This window comes from Bos taurus, chromosome 5, assembly GCF_002263795.3.
Source record: "Bos taurus isolate L1 Dominette 01449 registration number 42190680 breed Hereford chromosome 5, ARS-UCD2.0, whole genome shotgun sequence".
NCBI lineage: Eukaryota > Metazoa > Chordata > Mammalia > Artiodactyla > Bovidae > Bos > Bos taurus.
In genome coordinates, this window is record NC_037332.1 from 67,653,392 (window position 1) to 67,669,425 (window position 16,034).

The 16,034-nt window shown below is 41.0% G+C and overlaps 1 protein-coding gene across 1 annotated transcript in view; it reads right to left on the reverse strand.

Moving 5' to 3' along the window:
• Window positions 1-515: 515 nt before the first annotated feature.
• GLT8D2 (glycosyltransferase 8 domain containing 2) overlaps window positions 516-16,034 on the reverse strand; it is a 42,002-nt gene continuing 26,483 nt past the window's right edge. The window contains exons 4-10 of the mRNA NM_001046266.1: window positions 15,728-15,899; window positions 10,382-10,499; window positions 8,861-8,945; window positions 8,162-8,274; window positions 5,437-5,603; window positions 4,323-4,435; window positions 516-947 (exon numbers count right to left, since the gene is read on the reverse strand). Coding sequence (NP_001039731.1) covers window positions 775-947; window positions 4,323-4,435; window positions 5,437-5,603; window positions 8,162-8,274; window positions 8,861-8,945; window positions 10,382-10,499; window positions 15,728-15,899 — 941 coding nt within the window. The 3' untranslated portion in view covers window positions 516-774. The remainder of the gene's footprint in view (window positions 948-4,322; window positions 4,436-5,436; window positions 5,604-8,161; window positions 8,275-8,860; window positions 8,946-10,381; window positions 10,500-15,727; window positions 15,900-16,034) is intronic.

Consider the following 16,034-nt stretch of genomic DNA (forward strand, 5'->3'; position numbering starts at 1 on the left):
TGTTAATCTGAGATCAGTTTACCTGCTATTATATTTAGCATGTAGAATAATAGATTATGAAAATCATTAAAAGTCTATGAATATTTTATTTTTTTAGACATTCCTGTTTTAAATAGAATATATTGTTCTACAGAAGACAATATTGGCAACTCATTAAAAAAATACCTACATGTAAAAAATACATTTAGAAATTTTTTAAATTTATGGCTGTAATTTTCATTCAGAGTTAATAAGCAAATTGCTGAAACCTAGCTGGGTTTCGGAGAAGGCAATGGCACCCCACTCCAGTACTCTTGCCTGGAAAATCCCATGGACGGAGGAGCCTGGTAGGCTGCAGTCCATGGAGTTGCTGAGGGTCAGACACAACTGAGCGACTTCACTTTCACTTTTCACTTTCCTGCATTGGAGAAGGAAATGGCAACCCACTCCAGTGTTCTTGCCTGGAGAGTTCCAGGGCGGGGGGAGCCTGGTGGGCTGCCATCTCTGGGGTCGCACAGAGTCGGACACGACTGAAGTGACTTAGCAGCAGCAGCAGCTGGGTTTATTTCTTTGCAATAATATATTTCACTCACATAATCTTCTATAATTGTCACTTATATTTAAAGAACTAAATCAATACCTATAGGGTTCAAGGTACTATTTGTACACAGTAGGGTTTTTTGTTTTTGTGGATCATTTATATCAGGTTCTGTTCACAAAGAACAATGGTATAATAGGCTACAAATGGACAGTTCCACATATTTGTACAGGAAATATTTTAAATGTCAAGTTATATCAGCTGTTGGGGTGGTGGAGTTTAAATATCCCTGCCGGGTCAGGAACAAACCAGCTCTCCCATAAGTCATTGTGGACACTCGGGAAGTCCCACGGTTTATGTCTTCCATTCCAGTGGAGTAGTTTTGCCTCCTGCAGAAAATGCTCTGAATATCTGGTATCTGGATTCCAGCCTTGATTAGGGGACAATAATAGATTCGTTAGAAAAGTAAAATTTTATATTAAAAATTGAAGACAAGTTCATTGTTAAAAAAAAAAAAAGGGATAAATTGATGGGTATACAATGAAGAATTTACCCCAACCCTGATTTTCAAAGAAACAACTGTTAAAAAAGAGTTTCTCGTGAAATTCTTCCAGTAATGTTCTACCTGTATACCTGTGTGTGTATTTTTGTACCTTGCCTTTTTTTTCAAAGATGAATATTTTTATGATAAAAGGTACAATTCACAAAGAAAATAGACTTCATAAACCATTAGACACCTAACAACAAAGATACATAAAGCAAAAATCAGAAGAAATATAAGGGAAAAGAAAAAAATACATCATAGTGAGACATATTAACATTTCTCTGAGAATATTTTATCAAGTACAGAAAAAATAGCATCTTGAATGATGTCATTAATAATTTAATAGATTTCTATGTGTATATATCCTATACAAATATATTTAAAATTTTCTATCTCATACATTGTTATTAGATTTCCATAGGACTGTACCTTGCGTTTTGAAAATTACTATCTTGGAAAACTTTCCACAGCAGCACATGTGAAGTCACTGAATCATTTTTAATAATTGCATAGAATGGATATGATTATTTACTGAGTTCCTTATTGAGGACATTTAGGCTGTGTCCCTTCACAGGCAAAAGTTGTTACAAAGATTGCTAAGTTGTTACAAAGATTGCTACAGTAAACAGCCTTCTATGCATGTCTATACAGATGTATCTGTAGGATAAAATCTTGTAGATGGAATTGTTAGATTGAAGGGTCTGTGTCTTTTAAATTTTGATGAGGGATTGTCAAATTATCCCCCAAAGAATTTACATCATTTCCCTCCTGCCCAGAGTTCACAGGAGTTCTTTCTCTGCATTTCTGTCATTAATATGGCAGCATTTTCTTTTAAGCAGTCTCATTTTTATCCTATAAAATGTGCCTGAGAATAAGATCTGCTTTTATCAAACAACTGTCTCTATTTGAATATTTTTCCCTTCATAAGTAACTGCTTAGAGACTATGCATAACCCTGATATTGTTATTGTGGCAGGATATTTTTAGAGTGTATCTTCCAGAAGTATAGTAAGATCTTGTGAATGTAAATTTTTAAAAAATATCCTGTTGTGTTACATTTTCTTTCTATGAAAGGGAATGTGATATTTTCAAACAACTAAAAGTCCATTGAGGCAAGAGAGGATGAATAGCTAGAATATTATAGCTTTAACGTATGATGTAAGGGGGGAAAAACCCTAAACCTTTCTTCTGTTATTCATAAACATAGTTGTGTAGGAAGTTGCAGAAGAGGAGCTAGGTGTTCGGGCTATAGTAGCATCATTGGAATAATTATCATGTAGCAGAATCTACACAGGAAATGCTCATTTGGAGAGTGGAGACTTCACATGGGGTCATCTCCAGGAAGCAGAAGAGCAAGTCTCAGCCCCACAACTGAAGGACTCTGTAGGGACTTGCAGCTTTGCTTTTCACTAAGTTTCATAAATTTGTAAAACCTTAAGCCTTAACTGTTTAGACCCAAACTTAATAGCCATTAATGTTAATACTGCTTACTGCTCTAAAACATTCTAAAATGAAATCATTTTTCAAATGATTTCTGTGTAGCTTTACTTTGCAGACCACCCCCAATTCCAAAACCTTCAGCACAGATGCAGGCTCTGTTCTATAAGAAAAGATGACTCCTCTCCCTTAGAAGGTTCTGTCCCTTCCTGCTTGTCAGTAAATTAGGTAGTTTGTAAAATGTAATTCTGAGTCTCTTTTCCAAGATCATTAACTTCTCTAACCCAGTCTAAGCTCCACATCACTGTTCCTACACATATTTTATAGCTATTCTACTTTGATGGGATTTTCTCCACACTCATCACCACTTGACCTAACAGTGAGCCCAGCATTATAAAGCAAATCAAATGAAATATTAGTGTCCTCAATGTCCCCATTATCACTCTTCTGTGCATACAGATGTTCAGGAAAATCAGGGGTGATACTAGTGAGGAGACAGGAACTATTTATGCAGCATCATAAAGAGGAGACAGTCATGCAGTTTCCACAGTTCTGTGTGACCTCCCTTTTACAAGGGACAGTAGGAGACACGCCATCTTGCAGGACTGTTCTGAGAGAAGTGATGTTCACATCAACCCCCAGAGCCTAGCCCAGGGCTTGGCAGTGTGTGCCCACAATCCATTGTCTCCAATTCTAAACTAATCAATCCCCTAATGTTTGAAAGCGAAAGGCTTTTTAATAACTTTTTTGGCAGCAACATCTAGAACCCCTTCAGTGTATTGCATAATGTAAGTATATGCACATTACCTTTTAAAATTTCAGAACCTTTCTTAATTTCTAAACAGGTCTGGCCCAGTGGGTTTGGCAAATGGGTGCAGCCATACATTTGAAAGAATGTGAATGTCTTCTGTGTCAGGCTCTGTTCTAAGCAGTTTACACATTAGGTAATTTAATCCTTGTAAAAACTTAATAAGGTTACATTAGCTTCCATTTACACATGAAGAAACTAAGGCACAGAGGGCTTGAGTAACTTGCCTAAGGTCTTATATAATAGCAAAGTTGGGATTCCAGTCCATACCCCAGAGCCTGTGCTCCTGTAGTGAAGAGTGAATAAAAGACTTGAGGGACTCACATAGTATACAGTCAGCAAGCAGTTTTTTCCTAAAAGATAAATTACAGAACTTGCCTTGTGGTCCAGTGGTTAAGAATCTGCCTGGCAATGCAAGGGTCACAGGTTTGATCCCTGGTCAGGAAACTACGATCCCACATGCCTCATGGTAATAACTAAACCCACTAACTGCAATTACTGAGCCCGTGCTCTAGAGTTCATGCTCTGCAACAAGGTAAGCCATGCAAATGAGAGGCCCACACGCCACAACCAGAGAACGCCCGTGCCCTGCAACAAACACCCAGCACAGCCAAAAAAAAGATAAATTGCCAGCTATCTAAATCCATCAACTATTATGCTAATTCATTTGGTTCTGTCCACTATAGGTTACTGCAAGAGAGCAATAAAGGTATGTGGAAAAGTTCTGCCAGTGAACATTGTATCTCAAAAAAAGTTCGTGTTTATTGAGCACATACTATATGCTAAGCATGATTCCAGTTGCTTTTCCTGAAGCGCTTTTCCTAGAAACATCTCTCAGGTCATTTTTTATCAGCTGCAGTTGCAGAATCTGAGCAGTGAAGGTTAAATAATGTGTCCCAGGTGAGATCTCAGGTCACCTGGAGGATTTGAATTGAGGAAGCTGGTATAATATCACACTCGCCTCACCTTGATCCTCACCGCATCTATAAAATGTACCTGGTGTTCTAAAATACTTACCCAGGTGCCTTATGTGCCATAGGGGGTTGATGGTGGAGTATTTCCCATGAAACACAATCAGCATTGGGGAGGTGGCTACCCCTCCTCCCAGCGAGCTGCTGTAGAGATTTTCCCTGAGAAACAGAATAGAAAAGCAACAGTTGGCCTGGAGTCCCACAGACTCAGATGAAGTAGAATCTAATTAGTTTAAAAGGTTTGGCACAGTGGTAAAGAATCCGCCTGCCAAAAAGGAGACATGAGTTCAACCCCTGGGTCAGGAAGATCCCTTGGAGAAGGAAAGGGCAACCCACTCCAGTATTCTTCCCTGGGAAATCTCATGGACAGAGCAACCTGGTGGGCTACAGATCACTGGGGTTGCAAAGAGTCAGACATGACTTAACAACTCAGCATGCACAAGACAATCCCTCACTGTATAATAAGCCTATGGGCTTTGATTTTTCTCCAACTTTTTATTTTGAAAGTTGTTAAACCTACCCAAAATTGTAAGAATACCATGAACTCCTATATGCTTTACCTTGATTCACAGAATGTCAGTATTTTGCCATTTTACTTCTCAGGCTTTTTTATAGCAAACATTGAAGATCCCAAATTCTGATCCTACATTATTTACAATGACTTTACTCACAAATTCAAGGTTATGATAATATTAAAAGTATCCAGATTTAAAAGATGGATAGGATATACACTGCCATGATAACAGTGGTTGTGTTATTTTTATTATCTCTTAAAATTTCGATAATGAAAAATGATTTAATAAATTCAACCTTTAAAAAGTCGACTTTATAAAATAATTCTTAAATCTGTGTAAGGAGAAGCTCTACTAAGATAAATGATTTGTAGTTGAAAAGGTTCACTGGCATTCTGGGAGAAGATTTAAAATCACATTATTTAACAACATTAGAAAATGTTTATATTAATAAGGGATTGCACAGGATCTCACTGCCTCTGACATATCACTTGAGAATAGCTTTTTCATCCACTGATCCCTTTTTTCTCAACAGTGCCTCTGTAAGAAAACCTAACCTCAGATTTCTAACCCCTGAGCTATGCATAGAAAATTAATGGAATAATGTTGTTCCTGAGCATGGAAAAAATGATAGAGGCCCACACATACTCCACATTTTTTTGCATCCATTTCTCCAACTGTTTGGTGATCCGCTGGTGCTTCCATTCTGTCATGTTGGCAACAATCACACCAGGATTGAAAGAGCAAGTGCTGGGGCTGATGCCAAGGTCTTTTATCGTCTTCTTCCGGTAGTCCAGATAGCCCATATATGTGTTCTATAAAGGAAAAGGATACACATGCTTTTGATCAAGGAATCTTTTGTTTCTGGAAAATAACCACTTTCTTGAAACCATTAGGCAGTACCTGGGCTTCCTCCTGGGCACTGGCCACTTCCTCCAGTGCTTTCCCAGTTTTCTCTTGGTTCCCCAACCTCTAAAAGCTGGGTGCCCCTACTGGCATCTGCTCATCTCTCCAGCACAAACTCCCTCAACAGCGTCATCTGGCTCTAAATCTCTCCAGGCAGACATCCGGGACCTCTCTGGGTTTCCAGCTCCACTATATCTGCCAATTCAATTCGTCTGTCTGGTTGCTTAGTAAGGCAGGTCTCCTTAGAGCCCCAAACTGATCCCAGTCCTATCCCAAACCTGCTGTGCTACAACCTGCCCTACCTTGGTGGCCGCTCCATCCTTCCAGTTAGAAAACTTAGGGTCACAAGGTCATCCTAGACTCCTCCTCCTCACTCACTTTCCATATAGATCTCAGCAACCCTGTGGTCCCATCTTCCAAATATATTCAGAAGCCAACAACTTCTTTTTTCTTTTTTTTTGGCCGCACCATATGGCTTGTGGGATATTGCCATGTGGCTTGTGGGATCTTAGTTCCCTCACCAGGGATCAAACCCGGGCCCTTAGCAGTGAGAGCAAGGAGTCCTAACCACTGCACTGCCAGGGGATTCCCCAGAAGCCAACCACTTCTTACTGTCTCTACTACCTTCCTGGTCCAGACCATCATTACCACTCACTGGATTTCTGCCAGATCCTCCCAACCTGTGTCCTGCTTCCACCTTTCTCAACCTGCTCTGTCTCAGTGTTACTTCTCTGCTCAAAGCCCATCCAGTGGCTTCCCCTCTCATTCAGAGTAGATCCCAAACTCCCTAAAATGCCTGCCATGCCTTCCACCATCTGCCCTTGTCCCCATTACCTCTCCATCTTCTATTACCCTCCCATGTGACCCCTCTGCCAAATATACCAAATACTCCCCTGCTTGCACATTTGCTGTTACCTCTCCTGGAATGGCTTCCCCTAAATATCTGTGAAGATAGTTGCCTCAAGTCTTTCAGGTGTAGGCTCAGAAACAAGGTCTCCACAAAGACTTCCCTGATCACCCAGCTTAAATTTCAACCCCACCTCCTCTTACTTATTCTCTGTTCAATATTTTACTTGTTCGCTGACCATCTCTTCCCAGTAGAATGGAAGCTACACAAAGGCACAAATTTTAGTTTTGTTACTGTGTTGCTGCTAAGTCACTTCAGTCGTGTCCAACTCTGTGCGACCCCATAGACGGCAGCCCACCAGGCTCCCCCGTCCCTGGGATTCTCCAGGCAAGAACACTGGAGTGGGTTGCCATTTCCTTCTCCAATGCATGAAAATGAAAAGTGAAAGTGAAGTCGCTCAGTTGTGTCTGACTCTTCGCGACCCCATGGACTGCAGCCTACCAGGCTCCTCCGTCCATGGGATTTTCCAGGAAAGAGTACTGGAGTGGGTTGCCATTGCCTTCTCCGTGTTACTAGCACCTAAATCAGTGTCAGGCACATAGCAAGCACTCCATAACTGGTTGTTGAGTGAATGTAACATGAGGCAAAACACACTATTTCACCCACAGAGGCTGCCATAATCTGCCTCATGGGATGCTCAAAAGACCTCGACATAATGGAACTATCTGAGCACTTTCCTAGGTGCAGACACCGTTCTAAGAACTTCACACACTAGTTCATTAGTTGCATGCAATAACTTACATGTATTAACTAAGTTAACTCTCCCAGTAACCCTACCAGGAAGTTCTATTATTACCACTTTTGACAAATGAGGGAGAAAACGACTGGTTAAGTAACTTGCCCAAGGTCACAAAACTACTGAGTGATGGAGCCAAGATTTTGACAGGCAGGTCTGGGTCCAGGGCCTAGCCCTTAAAATGTGTCACACTTTAATGTCACACATATGTCATTATTTCCTGGATTTTTTTTTTTTTTTTTTTTTTGAAGAACAGCATTCAATTTGTAATAGCATCTTGTATTTTAAAGCCATTCTTTTGATTTCAGTGTTACATCTGGGTTTGACTTCCTTCATTTCTACAAGGGTAAGGAACTCTTTACCTTGGAACAAAGTCAATATTTTTCCTCTACTGAAAGGGGATGGGGGGGAGAGACAGTCAAAACTCTGAAAACAGAACCAAAGTTCCAGTGAGTATCTTTTAGAGAAAACACCAGTCTCTGCCACAGAGTGTGGTTACAAGTGACTTAAGTAACAACCATCATTTCTGGAGCATTTAGTGGACACTTTGACATCATGTTATTTCATCACAACCCACAAACACGACCAAGTAGGTGCTATGGTTGCCATGTTCCAGATAAGGAAAGGACTTGCAGAAGTTAAGTAACTTGACCCAGAGTCACTGGGAGCAGAACTGGGATGTGAATGGGCAACCCAGACCCCTGGCTGTGTGCTGCCCATCAGTCCTGCCCGACTGGCCAGCTTCTCAAAGGTAACAATGACACTTGCTCTGAGATGCTAGGAGGAGAAGGAGTGAAAGTAGGATTCCCAAGACGGGTGCCCACCTGCAGCCCCACGAGTCTGTGTATGTCCTGGGAGGAGGGCAGATCGCAGTCGTCGGAGAAAGCTGCTGCGTGGCCCAGGGCCAAGGTGGTATCATACAGCTCTTGTATGTCCCCTGAATTAACAAACACCAGGAGTTACAATAGTACAGCACTCATTCCAGGACTAGATAGAGCTTAGAGCATAAACAATCCCCGATTTTACTGTGGAGGAAAAGTATGTAATCTGTGGTTTCAAGTGGTTTGGCATTTTGCTTGAAAAGAATAGCTCATATCATATGAAAAGCCACTTGATAATGAGCTCCGATCTGCATTGGTCAGATTTCTTTATTTCTGTGGCTTTGTAGGCACTTGACCGATGCTCATCTTATTTCGCATGTGGGAAAGAGAGAAGACAGCATTAACACTACAGTTTAGCTTGCTTCTAATAACATCATCAATGAGGCTTTATCCCTCTGTGTTTCAGGGTTGCAGGGTACCTATTACAGACTTTGACAGGGAGTGGCTCTCAGAAAGTCGATTGTCCCAGAAAGTGAATATCAACCTTTGTTTTCAAAATATTCTCTGATTTTTTATAATACCACCAAATTTAATGAGCCATGAAAATCACTGAGCCACTAGATATTTCAAAATTGAACAGAGATGGGCATTCTACTTATCAGCTGCTCCTTTTCTGAGTATTCTTGGCATCGGCGAGTATACCTTGGACGATTACATCATCATCCAAATAGATGACTTTCTCGTGTTGGTGGATAAGCAGAGGGAGATAAAATCGAACAAAGTTCAGCTGTTAAAACAAGAAAAGAAGTAATGGTGAGGAAGAGACAGAAGTTCCAGTGTATAATAGGGGTGCTCATGGGTCAGCTTTGACCGTGACCATGGCTCAGCTCTAGGTTTGGAGCAGAATAAAACAGAGACTGCAGAGAGGCCTGCCTGAGCTTCCTAGTGCCCAGTTTACTTGGGGCCCTGGGACTGAAATCAGCACCCATCAGAGGTTCTTCTAGATCCAACCTCCGCCCCCACTGCTGAGACTGTCACTATTTTCATCGCTGTGAACTGCTACAGTGGAAGTCACAGAGTATATTAATCTTTCTGGCCACAAATTGCCGGCCTTTCTCTATACTCAGTAATTTGACACTGGTCAACTGAAACAGCCTTAAACACACACACACACACATGCATCATCCCTCACATCATCACATCACACACACAGGCTCAATGTCTTAGCTCCTTGAACCAGAGAAAAGCCAGAGATGCATGGGCTGAGGACGGGTGTCTTAATATTTTAATGTACTGTGCTCAGTTGCTTAGTTGTGTCCAACTCTTTGTAACTCTGTGGACCATAGCCTGCCAGGCTCCTCTGTCCATAGGATTCTCCAGTCAAGAATACTGGAGTGGGTTGCCATTTCTTCCTCCAGGGGATCTTCCTGACCCAGGGATCGAACTCAGGACTCTTGCATCTCCTGCACTGGCAAGCAGATTCTTTACCACTAGCATCATGTGGGAAGCTATAATAATGTATAATGCAAAATGCGAACTCAGTGAGCACTCTTGATAATAAATATCTGGAATTTGGAAAAGATCGTATCATTAGAAGGCTTAGAATTTAGTAAATTTTCAAGTATGTATTTAAATAATAATCATACATAGAAGGAAGCTGAATTTTCTGTAAACCTGCCATCAAAACACCACTTTTTATTCAGGAAAGTGTCCTTCTTGTAAGAACTCTTGCAGTGAAACACTTTAAGATTGCTAGTGCCAGGGGAAAAGTTGGTGTTGCCTGAAAATATTAGTCAATACTGTGAAGTAAATACCCAATCTTGTTACAGTTTTCCCTTAGTTGCTAGGATACTCTGAGCTAAATGTAATGTCCAGTCACAGTACACACCACTGCCAATGGGTGGGGAATATATTTTTCTCACTACTTGGCACCCCAACCACCCCTTAGGTATATTTACACATATAAAAGGATGCTACATTTTCTTATGCTTCATTTCTTGTTTCATAGCTTCATTATGTAAACTTCATAATGTAGCTTCATTATGTAAACCATCTTACATCCTTTCTGCAACAGATGCTTTATAAATGGTCAAAGCAGAGTTTGGTGGAGATCTAACACTGCGAGGCTTCAGAAACATTTCATGTGCACCCCAGTGGCTGGCCCTCTACCCTGAATAAGCATCTCACCAAGAACCATCCCCTACGTGTGTAATCCCTACTCACAGGCTGGAGCAGCTCAGGCCTTGAGGAGTCCGGTCTGATCTTTCCTTTAAGGACCACAGGGTTGAATTCCACAATTTTAAAGTTTATTTCTCTCAGTTTAGAATGTTCGATCCATTTCCTAAAGAGATAACAAAAGCAAAGAACAACATCTAGCGCACACCTCCGACCTTGCCTCAACACACCTATTGCCTTGGAGTCAATGTCTTGCCTCCTTAGAAAATTAAAAATGCAGCGTGTGTAGCCTTAGCCAATTCTAGTCTATAAATCCTTCTGATTTTTTCCCCCATCTGGTTCAGTTTTGAATCTTTTTTTTTTTTTTTCATTCACATAACTCCTTTTGCAAAGGAAATGAAGCAAAATAGTAATAACCAAATATCTCCCCAGAGCCTTATAATATCTCTGCAGGAAACTGGAAGAACAATAAGCGTTCCTTCTTTTAAAAAACAAAACAAAAAACTATTTATTTATTTAGACTGCCTTGGGTCTTGGTTGCAGCACACAGGTTTGGTTGCTCAACAGCATGTGGGATTTTAGTTCCCCAGCCAGGGATCAAACCCACGTCCTCTGCATTGGAAGGCCAATTCTTAGCCACTGGACCACCAGGGAAGTCCCAGTGTTCCTCCTTTCTTATAAAGCAGCATCTGTAGTTGTTGGTGTTCTCTTTGCCATGGGGTAAGAGCCCTGTAAGGAGGCAGGGCATCCTTTGACTGGATCGTGTTTACTCTGCTGTTTGGACTCCAAGGATGACCTAAATTTACCTTTACCTTTCACTCATCTGTCTTTCCTCCCCACCTTCATCTCCTCTTCTCCACCCTCTCCGCTTATGTGTGCTCGGTCTTACAGAAATTCTGCCTATCGTTTATCCAATTTGTAACACGATTCTTCATAGAAATGATTTCAAAATTAAATTTCCAATTTTATTTTTCATGTGGGCCACACATTTTAAAACCACACATGGTAACATTTTTGCTGATTAAAAATCAACAAGAGGGGTTTCCCTAGTGGCTCGGTGGTAAAAGAATCCACCTGCCAAGGCAGAAGACACGGGTTCGATCCCTGATCCAGGAAGATCCCACATGCCGAAGAGCATCTAAGCCCGTGTGCCACAACTACAGAGCCAGTGCTCTAGAGCCAGGGAACTGCAACTACTGAGCCCGTGTGCCGCAGCTACTGAAGCCTGTGTGAGCCGAGCCCATGTTCCACAATAAGAGAAGACACTGCAATGAGAAGCCCATGCACCGCAACAAAGAGTCGTTTCCACTCCCCGCAACTGGAGAAAAGTCCACACAAAGCAATGAAGGCCCAGCACAGCCACAACTAAATAAATAAATAAAATTCTTTTTAAAAATCGACAGAAGGATTCACTCTTCCAAACAAAATTTAGACCTGAAAATTTTGAAACATAAAAAGCAGTCATTTATACAATGTTAAATATCAAATATATCTCAATAAAGCTAGGGAGGAAAAAATCATATAAACAAGAAAAAAAGAGACAACCAACAGAAAAATAGGCCAGACACTTGAACATGTACATCGAAATGGTAAGGAAACACGTGGGAAAAAAGGGCTCAACCTTACTAGAAATCAAGGAACCTCAAATTAAAACCACAATTCAATATCCCTGAACACCATCAGAATGGCCATGCCAAAATAGGGGCGTGTTTACCAAAGGATCCCACAAAGATGATCATTAAGCTGTACGTGGGGTTTATACAATTCTCTGTTTGTGTGTTATATGGCAAAAAAAAGAATTTTCCAAACATTTTAAAATGGGGTGGTGGAGATGACAACCAAGAGCTGAGAAACAGCCCCTGCTTAAACGTCATGAAGCCCTGCAGTTCCCGCCTCCCTCTGGTTCAAGTACAAACCCTCACTCCTATTACACATGCCATCCTTCTGGTTTGGTTATCTGGTATTCATACCCACAGATAATTAAAGAGCTGTTAACAACAGGCTAAGTGAACAATCTGCAACAGTAAGTGATAAGAAGAATTTGGTGATCTGGTTTGGGGTTTGGTTATCTGGTTTTCACGTGTGTATGCTTGTGCTCAGTCACTTCAGTCGTGTCCAACTCTTAATGACCCCATGGATTGTAGCCTGCCCGGCTCCTCCATCCATGGGATTCTCCAAGCAAGAATACTGGAATGGGTTGCCATGTCCTCCTCCAGGGGATCTTCCTGACTCAGGGATCAAACCTACTGCATTGCAGCGTTTCAGTCGAATCTCTCCTGCATTGCAAGTGATTCTATACCCCCTGAAACACCTGGGAAGCCTGGTTTTCATACCCACAGATAATTAAAGAGCTGTTAACAACGTGCCATCACTTCATGGGAAATAGATGGGAAAACAGTGGAAACAGTGTCAGACTTTATTTTTTTTGGGGGGGGGGCTCCAAAATCACTGCAGATGGTGACTGCAGCCATGAAATTAAAAGACTCTTAATCCGTGGAGGAAAAGTTATGACCAACCTAGATAGCATATTGAAAAGCAGAGACATTACTTTGCCAACAAAGGTCCATCTAGTCAAGGCTATGGTTTTTCCAGTGGTCATGTAGGGATGTGAGAGTTGGACTGTGAAGAAGGCTGAGTGCTGAAGAATTGATGCTTTTGAACTGTGGTGTTGGAGAAGACTCTTGAGAGTCCCTTGGACTGCAAGGAGATCCAACCAGTCCATTCTGAGGGAGATCAGCCCTGGGATTTCTTTGGAAGGAATGATGCTAAAGCTGAAACTCCAGTACTTTGGCCACCTCATGTGAAGAGTTGACTCACTGGAAAAGACTCTGATGCTGGGAGGGATTGGGGGCAGGAGGAGAAGGGGACAACAGAGAATGAGATGGCTGGATGGCTTCACCGACTTGATGGACTTGAGTGAACTCTGGGAGTTGGTGATGGACAGGGAGGCCTGGTGTGCTGCAATTCATGGGGTCGCAAGAGTTGGACATGACTGAGCGACTGAACTGAACTGAACTGAAGTGAACAATCTGAAATAATAAGTGATAAGAAGAATCAGAAATGAGACAGAAAAACCCACAGCAACCAAGGACCGTTTAGATAAAGAGCAATTGTGTTTTATATCTTAGTACCTCCTGTGGTGCTGTTAAAAAAAAATCTGACCATAAAAATCAAACATGAATACATTCTCCTTATAAATGAAGGAAACAACACTTAAAATACCTTGAACTTCTCTTTATCACTGTTCTCTCTATTTCTTTCATCCTCCTTAAAAATAATTACTTTTTACAGCTGGGGGTGGTATTTCTGGGTCTTTTTTTTTTCTTACAGAAATACATACATGTACATGTACACATTTATAGTTTGGGGCTTTTCATTTCATTGCTTCAGATTGAATGCTGTGTCCTCCACATATTTGTATGCTGAAACCTAATCCCAAGTGTGGTGGTATTTGGAGGTGTGGCTTTTAGGAGGTGATTAGGTCTTGAGGGTGGAGCCCCCATGAATGGGGTTAGTACTCCTGTAAAAGAGACCCTGGTGAACCTCTCTTATCCCTTCTCCATGTGAGAACACAGCAAGAAGGCAGCCTGCTATGAGCCAGGAGGTGAGCCCTAACCAGACATGAATCTGCTGGCCCCTAGATCTTGGGCTTCTCGGTCTCCAGAACTTGAGAAGTAAAGTTCTCCTGTTTTTAAGCCAAACCATCCAGACTGTGGCATTTGGTTACAGCAATTCAAATGAATTAAGACATTCATAAAGTAGGTCAGTATATGAGGAGTACTGCAACTTGTATTTTCCACTTAATAATATGCCTTGGGGATCTTCTATGCCTTCTTTCTTTGTTAATAGCTGGATCATATTCCATAGTTCATTTAAATATTCCATTGATGGACATTTAAGCACTTAGCAATTTTTTTTATTATTTCATGTAATGCTGAAATTAACATTGTTGTATGTATATTTTGGTAGTATGTACTAGAATTTCTGTAGTACATATTCCCAGCTGTTGAAATGGAATGGTGAATCAAAATACATATACAATGCCATTCTATTAGATATTTCCATACTGTCCTCTCAAAATGCTTTAGTAATTAATGAAATGTGCATTGTGCAAACAAGGAATAAGCATGTCTATTTTCCTGCACAGGATGGTGCTGTCCTATTTAGATTTACCATCCTGATGAGTGGACAACTATATGTCATCGTTTTAATTTGTTTTTCCCTACTAGTAACATGGAACATCTTTTCGTGTTTGCTGGCCATTTATAGCTTTTTGTTCTGTGAATTGTCTGCATTCTGCGCTCATTTTTCTACTATATGCTTGTCTTTTAAAATTTTTTTGGTAAGAATTCTTTATACATTTTGGATAGTAATCCTTTTTCTACAATACATGTTGAAGACAGTTTTCCTAATAAGTTGTGTGATCAGTTTCACTCAGTGTTTTTCACCAGTTAACATTTTTTTAATATTAGCAGTCAAATCTGTCCATTTTTCCCCCTGAGGTCTGGGAGTCACTCTCCATACCAAAATTATACAACTATCCTGCAATTTAGTAATACATTTAGAATTTTATCTCCTGTTTATTTCTTTTAAATCCAACTCCAATTTATGGTTTAGTATGGTGTGTGATAGGAAAGAAGTCACTTTGCAGTTTATGAATTATAATTAATGATGGTTCTGAGCCATATTAGATGATTACATTAATAGCCTCTCAGGTTAAGAAAAGCAAAGAAAAGAGAAACTTTGAGAAAAAAGACTCCTGTAAATGGCTTAAGGATTGGGTTTCCTTCGTGCATTAAATAATTCGCTTCTGTAGAACAGTGCACTGCCCTACCAGATTAATGAGGCTTTGCTGAAATTTCCTTAGCCAGGCAACACATTTGTCAGGCCATCAGGTAAACCTCAGGTTATCCTCTCATTAATTTGAAGGACATTTATCAAACCCAAGAAAGAAGAGAATCCATATAAGGAAAGATAAGAACAATTAAAAGGAAGTAGAGGGACTTCCCTGGTGGTGCAGTGGATAAGAATCCAGCTGCCAATGCAGGGGACACAGTTTTGATCTCTGATCTGGGAAGATTCCACATGTCTCAGAGCAACTAACTCTGTGTGCCACAACCACTGAGCCTACGTGCTGTGACTACTGAGCCTGCACAGCTAGAGCCCGTGCTCAGCCACAAGAGAAGCCACCACAACAAAAAGTAGCCTCTGCTCGCAGCAACTACAGAAAGCCCATGAGCAACCTGGGCTCAAAATAACTACAAAAATAGTTATTATATTATTGCTACAAAAATAGCAACAAAAATAACTACATTAAAAAAAAAAAAAAAAACAAGTTGATTAAAAAAAAAAAAAGGAAGTAGAAAACTCCAGAGTCTACAGTACACATATTACCGTATTCGGGACAGAGTGTTCCGGAGCCCAACTACATAAAACAAGATGTTGGCATCAGTGTTGCTGTAGATGCTGTTGATGGCAGCCATGGCAGCGCCCATCCTGCCTGCTGCTGCACAGATCACCACCGGAATTTCATCCTCCATCTCCTCCGGGGTCTCAGAGTCATCATCTGGAAACATCAGAAGCAGAGTCTTGGAACATGAAGGAATTTCACAGTCCGGCTTGTCTTTCCCACTCCAGGGGGAAGACACACAGTGGGGAAGGGACTGTCCATCATTCTCCAATATCCAACTTTCCTTCTCTC